At 40.0% G+C, this 10,511-nt stretch overlaps 1 protein-coding gene and 1 long non-coding RNA gene across 3 annotated transcripts; one reads left to right on the top strand and one right to left on the bottom strand.

The window, feature by feature from the left end:
- Positions 1-208: 208 nt before the first annotated feature.
- LOC130170910 (protein ANKUB1-like) lies at positions 209-4,891 on the top strand. Its single transcript, XM_056378613.1, has 6 exons — positions 209-298; positions 648-791; positions 2,334-2,550; positions 3,088-3,202; positions 3,304-4,233; positions 4,780-4,891. Exons 1-6 carry the CDS (start codon positions 209-211, stop codon positions 4,859-4,861), a joined length of 1,578 nt encoding a protein of 525 aa, XP_056234588.1. The 3' UTR covers positions 4,862-4,891.
- A 1,574-nt stretch (positions 4,892-6,465) lies between these two features.
- LOC130171028 (uncharacterized) lies at positions 6,466-10,492 on the bottom strand. Of its 2 annotated transcripts, none has more exons than XR_008828067.1 (5): positions 10,387-10,492; positions 7,583-8,512; positions 7,093-7,274; positions 6,776-6,858; positions 6,466-6,602 (listed from the first exon to the last, which is right to left on the bottom strand). It is a non-coding gene; the product is annotated as an uncharacterized LOC130171028 (long non-coding RNA). The 2 variants fall into 2 exon arrangements; XR_008828066.1 differs by lacking the exon at positions 10,387-10,492 and adding an exon at positions 9,578-9,706.
- Between the last annotated feature and the right edge of the window lie 19 nt (positions 10,493-10,511).

Raw genomic sequence — 10,511 nt, 5'->3', positions numbered from 1 at the left:
TTTTTTTTTTTGAAGGCATTTGGATCATTTGGATTTAAAAGTATTTGGGTGACTTATTAGATCGCAAGAGCCGTTGTGCCTTCCCAAACCCCCACCCACCTCCTCCACTTTCCCTTAAAATGACTCTGGCTGTAACAAACACCCCACACACACTCCTCAGTCTGATCAGAGCAGGGAGCCAAACAGACGAAGGACGGATGTCCTGACTATGAAGGTCTTCATCTACTTCGAGGGCTTCTGTGAAACTTTTGACATCCCTCCAGATCAGACTGTGGGGGCCATGAAGCAGATGGTGAAGGTAATAAAAGCTCCACTTGGGGCCCAGGGCCCTCCAAAATTAATAGACCTTAATTTCTTGACATGTTTTGACTGCATTTTGTGATGATTTGAATGTTGTACTGGAGGGAAAAGACAGTGGTTGATAGATTTATTACATCTTTGCCATAATGTTGCTTGTAATGGTGAAATAGTATGCATTGCAAAAAAATTTACATACATATTTGCATGCACTGAAAATAACACAGAAGACTGTCAGTCAGGAAGACGGAAAGTAAATGCAGCCACAGACACTGAACATGGTCCATCACAAACCTCTTGGTCCATTCTCTATTGCGACTCCACTAACTTCCATCCACTCCTTTCTGTAGGAAAGATTTCTTGTGCAACTCTCTGATGACAAGCAGGTCTGGAACTACCTAGAGCTGAGTTATGGTGGTGCTGCTCTGCAGGACAGCTGGGCTCTGAGCGACGTGGGCATCACCAGTGGAAGTACCCTCCGATGCCTGATAAAGGTTTTAAAACATCAAAAGAGAGCACAGATTTGAGGCTGTGTTGGGCTTTACAGTAAATACAGTACATTTACAGTAAATACAATCAGCTTACAATGGTGCATGCTGGGACATGATGCTAGAGTGCATCTTCGCTTTGTGTTTTAGACAATATTTTGCATATAGAAGTTCTGACTGTGACTTTCCACCAAAAAAAAAATACTCCTCCTTAAATTGGTGCACATTTAATGCCATGCTCAGCGACACTTCAGTATGGTGGATACTTGCTGTCACAGGAGCTTGAACTGGGTCCATTTGTTCAGTTTCCCCACTCGCTACATAAAATCACTAATGACATTTCACTTCAAAAACATCAGGTGCTCATTTTTCCATTCATGTACTGCTAAAATCAGCATCTAAGTGTAGGCATATTCAGAACTTGTGATTAATTCTCCTTAAAGACATTCTTCTCACAGTGACTGACTTTAATGTCAGACTGGTGCAGGAATATGGGACAAGATGTTCCCATGTGAGCAGCAACTTGAAGGGAATTGCGTTTATGGCTGTCTGAGATCTTTAGTTTGTCCCCATTCCTTGGTTTTTAGTATTAGGAGTCATTCCAGGCTCATCACTGGGCAACCTTGTGTAAAAGCTGACGCGCGCGTGCGTGTGTGTGTGTCCGTGTCCCTTCTCAGCTTTTGTCATTATACAGCCTCTCATAAAAGTAGTTGTTTTCTACTGGGTGTATATTCTTTGTCCTATTTCACTCTCCAGACTGACTGGGTCACTTGGGCTTTGACATTTCACATGTTTCGTTTATGTCAAAGATATATTTCTGCCCACTTTAATGAGTTGCGTACATATATACATGTATTCAACTAAAATCATTTGCAAGCAAGACGGGAAATCACATACAAAGCTTTTGCAGATAGATGTATGCACATATCTCTTGTTTGCTTCCAAATTCTTTTTACTTTTGCAAAAAAAGCATTTCAGGTTCTGAGTGTCTCTCAGCAGAGTTATCTAGACAATTTAGTGTATGCAATATATTTCAGTTAAAAAGTTTAACGTCAGCCACAGAGTGGCAGCAAACTCCAAGATCACTACATTATGCCCCTGATAATGAGACACTATATAGCATTCCCTCTTTGCTTGTGTACTATTTTTGCTATATTTTTTACATTAAACAAAAAGACACATACCAGCTTAAGAATAATACCTGTCACTTCAAATTCTTATGTTTGATTCCAAACTATTTAATATAAAACTATCTAAGTTGGTACATGGTGGTCATTGAATATTGTTCATCCTAGTACAGTGGCTGCAAACAAATGAAATATAATGTAATGAACTAAATTTAAAATGTGAACTTGACTAATGAACCTCTGACTTATATTGTACAATTTTAGTTTAAGATTATTTAAAAGGTTTTTTCGTTTTTGAGTCATTGACCCTTCAGTGGGATGTGATATCTTTTAAGAACAAAGATTGATGTTGTGACTTCAGTTACTTAGATTTTTGCCTCATTAACTGCAAGGCCATTGTGCCACTATAACTATTTTTCAGAGTGAGCCAAGGCCTGTGATGCACGTGTTCAATGCTGTGACAGGAGAAAGCTTACCAGTCCCAGGAAGTGAGGCTCTTCTGCATATGTCCGTTGCTAGACTGAAAACAATGGTGTCCATGCAGAGTGGCCTCCCTGTCAGCGCCTTCAGACTCAGCGTGTTCACAGATGTGCAACTCTATGATTGCAACCAACTGCAAGACTATGCCATTGGCGTGGGTAAGGTGTGTTTTTTTTTCTGTGCTGCCATGTGACTGATGTGTGTAACTTTGTGGTGAATGCTGTTTGAATAGTCGAGTAACATTTGAATTGATTCAGTTACAGGTTAGATATCTTGTATTTTCTCAACAATTCAATCGCTTTAAACTTTATAATGTACGCAGCCTCCATCTGTGCTGAATGGTGGTTGGTATGAACTGGGTGTAAGGTATCGAGAACTGAAGTTTGCTCTTCAAAGTTAAAATATTTACTGTTCTAAATGGTCAGATTTGATCATCTTGTCAAGATATAACAAGGCTTTCTTTTGTTGGCATTCAACAACTACAGTTATGGCCACATTTGTTGACATGCTTAATTTGCTACACAGCCAGTATCGACAAAGTATAAGCCTAAAAACTCCAGTACGACAAACAAAATCAATTACTTTGCATATCAACTGTTTATATGCAACCAACCAATTTTAGGTAAAAACAGAATATAATTTGAATGAAGCTGATTTATTTTGGAATCCATGCAGTTATTTGTTTTTTAACATAGGAGCTACTCTACGTTTGGACACGTGGGATGGGTGGGTGGAGTTCCTCCAAGGTTGCGTCCTGGGCCACAGATTGACAGTCCAGAGCCACCTATCAGACGACAGGATTGTGATGAGGTCATAAATTCCTCACATGAAAAGAAGCTGTTGTGCAGCTAATCCATAGAGCAAACAAAACATTTTATTTAGCTTAAGTGAAACTCTCTTCTTTCCTCCAGGTTTCAGCTGCGGGTAGCGCTGTACATTGCTGCCTCTTTAGGCCACCTGGACCTGGCAGGCTGGCTGCTGGAGAGGGGGGTGCATGCTGAGGAACCCGTGGGAGTCCATCCGTACCGCCAGTGGTGCCATCAAACCGCCCACCGAGACACCGGAAAGTGTCCCATCCATGTAGCTGTGGAGAGCAGTCAGCTCCTCATCCTCAAACTCTTCATCACCAAGAACCTTTTAACCTTGGCTTGTCGTGACCCTGCTGGCTGCGACCCTTTGAAAATTGCCATTAAGAATGGTCACAGGGATTGTGTGCGCTACTTAGCCAACAAGCTGTGCTCAGTGGTATCCCTGCCAAATATGCCCATGCCCGTGCGCATATACCTCCAGATGAAACACTGGGTGAGTTTGGGGCAGAAGAGAGCGGCCTCCAATCGATGCCAGTACGTCAGTGCTTCATTTGAAGCCAGGGTGGGAGATATGTTGCTGGTAGATGGCTTCAACCAGCCGCAGATGTCTTCCAAATCCAGGAAAGCTGAGACCAAGCAAAGAAGAGGAATCAGAGCTAAAGCTTTACAACGCTTACCCCCCATCAGCAACTTACTTTCAGTATCACACCTCCACTCCAAAAGGGCACCACCCCACCTACCCAGCCTGCAGTCTGTGAAGCCTGGTGACTTTAAAGAGACACAGAAAAAGAGGAAGCAGGATGTAAAACATAGAAATGATGGCCCTTTGTATAAAACAAAGGAGGGAGACATCATTCTTTGCAGGGGCAAGTTTACACTCCCACCAGTTACCAGAGAAAACATTCCCAAGCCGCTGTTTGTTGGTTCATCACAAAAATCTTCCAATATTCTGACTGCATCTCTGGAGTCCTTCTCTCAGCACTGTGGCCGAACACCAAGAGAAAATGCCATATACTGCTTGAGTATAGCCAGGTCTATACATTTTCTACTGTATATTTTCGTGTGCATGTGTACAGTAACTCACTGTAGGTGAGTAGGTACGGCATAGATTTTACCATCAAGAAATTTTAATGATTACATTAGGGATTTTTATAATTAGACTGATCCCTGTACTACACTTTACATTTTGTGCTATGTGGTTGGATCTGGTGAAAAATAAGACTATCTGAATCTGACTTTATGGTACAATGTAAGATTTATTTACCTTGTAAAACAGGAAGTTGCAACTCTGTGTCTTCCAGCTTCCAAAAGAGATAACCTAGAAGATAAAGGAAACATATGTGGAGAGATGGCAACAATGGGGTTGATGTTAAATGTATTAATCTGGAGAAACACTGGCACTAATTAAACCGCTTACACAAAGTAAAGCCTATTGCTTGGCTCATTTGGTGACTGCCAAATGTAATACTAAAATGCCACTTAATAAATTCAACAATTATTTATAGATGGTGAGTAACTGCAATACATAGCAGCTTTAAATTACTGTGTGTAATGATTTTTTTTCTTTCTTTGCTATAGTACCTTCACAGAGAAACCTTGGATGAAGCAGTTGAGCATAGCACGAACTTTGATCAGGAAGCATGTCCACTCCATGGCTTGATACTCATGGATCCCATCAACACAGACAAGTCCCATCCAGATCTATCCCCTTACTCAGCTCCACTGTAAGTGGATCGCCCATCAGCTGCCTGCAAGACTGTGACAATGAAGAGTCCTTCACAGTGACAACTGAGGAGTGAATCTCAGGCTTAGTGTGTCATTTAAAAGCTGTTTGTCTTTATGTCCTTAGCCAAATCTCTGCCTTTCGATGCTCTTCATTTGTGCAGACCAGTGAGCATGTACAGCATAATTTCAGTGGCTATTAAATAATATTTAGACAAAATCAAACTAAAAACACATTGAGCCCAAAAGGTGGAGGTCAATAAAAAGAAAAAATATATAAGGCTGGGTAAAAGCATTAACATGAAGCTAAAATAACAACAGCAGCAGCAGAGGCTGAGATGAACGCAAACGCATGACAAACATCATAATAAAGGAACAGATGAGGGGTTAGGGACAGGTTAGAGGGGTTAGGTTGTATAAAGTTCATGACAGAAGAACCTCACAACATCTGTATCATCTGATTCCTACTGTTCTCAAATCAGTTGCTTACTTCATATTTAATAATAAAACATTACAAACTTATTTATGATACTGATACTGGATCATGTTATAATCTGTCTAATTGTCCTGTTAGCCTGAGTGTTTTCTTAGAGTTTACGTTAATATTGGTACGAATCATTCCCATTAACATCAGCATGTTGTTGCTGTGTTCTGCGGTTTGTGAATAAAAGAAGAAAATTTTATTTATCTGTAAAAATGTGTTATTTATTTAAACTATGGTCAAGTTGAAGAGGAAGCAGGAAAACAACAGCAAGTCATCTGCTGGATGTCCTGATAACAACTCTCTTTGATTCATTCACTGTTGGTCATTTGTAACAGTATTCGCAGTCTGCTGCAGTTCACATCTCTGCTCCTCTGTAACAGTTGCCTTAGTGGAAAACAGACTCTATTTGACTTCAATTTGCAACATGTATTTTATTACTAATCCAAAAAATCATACTGTCAAATAAAATAATGTTTGAAGTGGTCTATGCAACTCTCTTGAGCTTTATTAAAAGTTTATAGTCAGTTCTTTGAGAAACTAAGTAGTGTACATGTGTACCAGTAAAGTCTAGCAGCCAAAATCAAATGTGATTGGAGGAAAGAATAAATGTTATAAATCAGTCAGTCACTTGATTGTCAGAAATTTGTTTTTATTTTGGTTTATGAAAATCATATTGTCACATCTAATTTGAAGGCAGTGTCAAGTCTGATCTCTGTTGAATTGTTACAGTTAATTTCAAACCATGCAGGACCAGAACTGGCACATAAGACAACTATAACTTAACTCTGTTTAGAAAGAATGCAGTGAGTGGTTCAAGTGCTTATATCTTCATTGTGGTTTGTCTTGTTCCGATACTGATATTAATCATAGAAAAAACCCATGAATCATCTGACACACAATACAGGGAATAACTGTCACTTAAACTGAAAACTGGAAACAATACTGAATGAGGATTCACACTGTTACACTTTTGAGTTTCCCACTGTTTCTCTTTTGAGGGTTACATAACTTTCCTCAGATAAAATACTGAATACAAACACCAAACGCATAAACTGAGATGGTTTTTCATGTATTGACTTTTTATTTGAGGAACCCTTTATACAGTTTGTCATCAAATCTTCCACTGTGTCGGTGGCCGACTTGTCCCCAACTTCTTTCAATGCAGCGTTCAGTCAGGTCCTCTGTTTGCACCCGGCTGAAACAGACATTACAGGGATTTTAGGGAGGAATCTAATACAAAGCGCAACATGAACACAGTCATTTGTTCTTCACTTAATCAATCCTGGCAATGGTGATAGGAAAAGTTCCTAAAAGTGAGAAAACATAAACTTAGACATGGCCTGCACCTAAACGTTACCTTCCACTTACTTGTTGTAAAGAATAGTGTGGTCTGCATGTCTTCATGGCTGGACTCCTGCCGCGCTCAACTTCTTCTCTGCCCACAGAAATCCCTGCAGAACAAAACACAACAGATGAACTCATCATTCACTCTGGGAGAAATAACCATTTTCTCTGGCAGCACACTACATACTTACGTAAACATACAGTATCTGTGGGGGACTTTATTCTGTTTAATTGTCCACTGTAACAGTACACATTTCTCACAACATTATGAAAGACAATACATTTAGATGTATCAGTGAGTTACCATACTATTCCAGCTCTATCATAAAGATTTGACTTACTTGTATCATCCTTGGGTTGTTCATCAGCTGTTTTCTCTTCCTGGGCTGGCGTTCATTGATTCCTGGTCTCATCTAGAGGGGGTTCTGTTCCTCTTCACTGTCATGGGGCTGTCCACCATCTTGTGTCTCCTACTGGGTTCCTCTGGGGTCATCTTAGGTCCTGCAGTCATCCAAAGAAAGCACTGAAAGGAAAAAAAAACACAATCAGAGAAAACAACTAAACAGAATATTATGCAAAATGTCTTCCAAGAGTCAAGAGCATAAACAATAAAAAACATTTGTTCTGTAGCTCTGAAACTCACCTTGTAATATCCCAGCTGTGCTGCTGGTCAGTTCTGCTGCTCAGTGAAACAATCATGTCAAGATGAAACTCTTACCTGTTGCGTGAACCTTACCTTACCTTACCCTGATTCCACCATGATGGGCTACATATAGAGGATAAACTAACTTACATTGTTTCCTTATGTAATTTTTTGTCTGCAGGTTGTACCACTGCACTGTGGTCCTCGTCACTGTGGACTCCTCTGTCGGTCGAGGGTTGGCGCAGACAGACATATGAACCTCCGTGACATGGTGTCTGCATCCTGTTCCCATCTGCCAGAGAGGAGCTTCACTGAGAGGGTGTAACACGTTGGAGGTTTACGCTATCCCCCCCAGATCCTCCCCAACTCTGACAGGCACCCTGACCAGAGTCACAGGTTCAGTGACGATGACGTAGCATCAGTGTGTGGTCCTTAAAATGAAATAAGATATAATAAAATGACATTTTTAAGTAAAAAAGGCACATCACATCACATCACATCACATCACATCACATCACAAAATACTCCATAATTTTAAATCAATTGTTTAAAGAGCGCTTCCCTGGAGGGCACCCTTGTGGCTGTCCAGCAGCTCTCTTGCATCCCCTGCTGCCAGGCCGCTTGTCTCTCTGTCTGAGAAGGGACCGAATCTTCTTCACCCACTTCTCCTGGGGGCCCGTTGAGATCAGCCGGGAACTGGTGTTTGCCTGAAATCTGGAAGGGCGGCCAGTTGCGGAAGACCTCTGGGGTGTCTGTGTGGTCAGAGGGGAGCTCGCCGTCTGCAGTTTTCTCAAGACAATCTTGTTCTCAGTGTCAGACACCACACGAGTCCAGCGTTCATCTTCTGGCACTGGAGGGGATGAGCTAGGGGAAGAGCAATGAGAAGAGTCAGAGGAAGAACCAGAGGAGGAGGAAGAGGTAGAGGGGGAGTTAGGTGAAGAGCTGGGAGACTTAGCAAGAGTGCTTGGTTGAGAGGGGGAGCCAGGAGGTGTGTTAGAGGGGGGAATGGGGGGGGGGCCTGGCAAGGAGCTGCTGGAGATGGGCACCCTCCGAAGTATCAGCCTAGGTACGCTGGGCTGGTTGACGTTGGGTACAAGGACAGCACGCCAAGTGTAAAACTGAAAAGCAGAAACAAACTCAAGCTTCAAACTTCCGCTGCATGTCACATCAACATAATCATCAACTGTTTCATAATAATGACTTTCTGAAAAACATCCTCATATCTTTACATTAAAGTTGTCATCACCACAATCCAATAATACTCCATTCAAAGTAAAACTCATATATTAAAACATACACAAAAAACAACTAGAAGAATTTACAGTCAAATATGAAGTATCACAGTAAAAGTACATGTTGTTGGAGCAGGTCTTATGTCGAAGGCATATCAGTATGTTTCTTTTGTAATGTGAATGGAAACTGACACTGTGCTTCTAGTTTTATCACCAAATCAAAGAGCACACTCATACAGACTGAATGTACAGATGGAGATTTGAATTACAGACTGTATATATTTCAGTCATACTGCTGACAGTCAGAAAATATTTGAAAATGAATTGTGAAAAGGAAAATGTACATTTAGCCTTGTATGGCCTGCTTAAAGAAGTTATAATCTATATTAGCTTTTATTACAGTAACAGGCCTAATAAATAAATAGATGAGGGGTTAGAAAACACCTGCCAACATCTGTATCATCACGTCAAATCAACTTTCTTCAAAATCAGATTATTTACTTTATAAATAATCTGATTTTGAAGAAAGTTGATCTTTATATATATTGTAGTCAGTCTTTCTAAATTGTTTTCTGCAAAGCTTTCTTTTGTAAAAGAAAAAGTCATAAATACCCTGAAATCTCCTAAAAAGTAAAAAACATTGAACCATGACCTCATACAGGGGTTGAAAGGCCTGAAAGGAGTTTTATGCTTATTTTTGTGATATTTTATTCATATTTATTCAGAAATGAAATTATTCCTGTTCAAACCTGGTGTAAACTGTTCACAGTCATTAGGAGTCTTTAGGTTTTGTTAAACGTCTGTCAAAGTTGATGAATTTGTCCCGAAGGTTTCACTTAGCCAAACAAACTTTATATAATATTAACGAATTCTTGAATTCTGGGGGTTCTGAGCGTCTCAACGGTAAAATACATTGGAAAACAACATGGATCTTAAACCAATAAATCTCACATTTTCCATGCTTGAACAACTTTTGTCCTGTGTAGTTTATGGTCAGTCGATGTCAGGATGGAAAAAGTGGTCGATGGAGGTCGTCTTTCTCAAATAATCGTCGAGTGAAACTTGTATTTGTGTTTTCTGGCCGACTCTGAGTTTGTTTATGTTTAAATGATGATCAAGACTAAATATTTTGTACGTGTCACCACAGCAACCAAACGTGCGTCAGTCTTAATATTATTAACATTACGTTACATTTTTGTCATACTTACTTACAGGAAGTTAAATTACTTATGAATTAAAGTTTGTGTTGGACAAATGACTTCCCTTAAATAGAAATTCAAGGCAAAGAGTGCTAACATACAGTATGTACTATTGTATACTGTAGTCTATAATTCCATTACCATGTTAACACTTGACTGTGCTGGAACCTTTATCTGTGATTAGTGTTAATATTTATCATCAATTAAAACACCAGTCTCTTGCTTTGTGGATATTCTTAAAATGTATCATGAATAAAAACACCTCTCTCCTGCCTTGTGGTTATTCTTAAAATGTATCATGAATAAAAACACCTGTCTCATGTCTTGTGGATATTCTTAAAATTTATCATGAATAAAAACACCTGTCTCCTGCCTTGAGGACATTCTTAAAATTGTATCCTGATCTGTCTTGCCCTGTGGATATTCTTTCGCATCCACCTGTCATTCAACATAAAGTTTGGGTTTGAATTCACATTCATTATAATCCCAAAAATGTCACTGTTGCAGTATACATTATCTCAGTGAAATAATGTAGACTTTCTATAAAGACTTTCTTGTCACCTTCGTAACATAGCAAGAAATTTCCAAGCACTCGAAGGCAGCACGATAGCAAAAATCTCGCGATGTTTACTGGAGCCTAACCGACCCGCTAGTAGTGCTGTTGCCCCACCAGTCAGTGAACAACC

The sequence above is a fragment of the Seriola aureovittata genome, chromosome 6, assembly GCF_021018895.1.
Source record: "Seriola aureovittata isolate HTS-2021-v1 ecotype China chromosome 6, ASM2101889v1, whole genome shotgun sequence".
Lineage (NCBI taxonomy): Eukaryota > Metazoa > Chordata > Actinopteri > Carangiformes > Carangidae > Seriola > Seriola aureovittata.
Note: the sequence above shows the minus strand (reverse complement) of the source record. Positions and strands in the feature narration are given on the sequence as shown.

What these genes read in the sequence shown, in the direction of transcription:
- LOC130170910 (XM_056378613.1), top strand. Translation starts at nt 209, where the DNA reads ATGAAGGTCTTCATCTACTTCGAGGGCTTCTGTGAAACTTTTGACATC. An exon ending in CCATGAAGCAGATGGTGAAG is followed by an intron (nt 299 to 647) that starts GTAATAAAAGCT and finishes TCCTTTCTGTAG; the next exon opens with GAAAGATTTCTTGTGCAACT. An exon ending in TACTGCTTGAGTATAGCCAG is followed by an intron (nt 4,234 to 4,779) that starts GTCTATACATTT and finishes TCTTTGCTATAG; the next exon opens with TACCTTCACAGAGAAACCTT.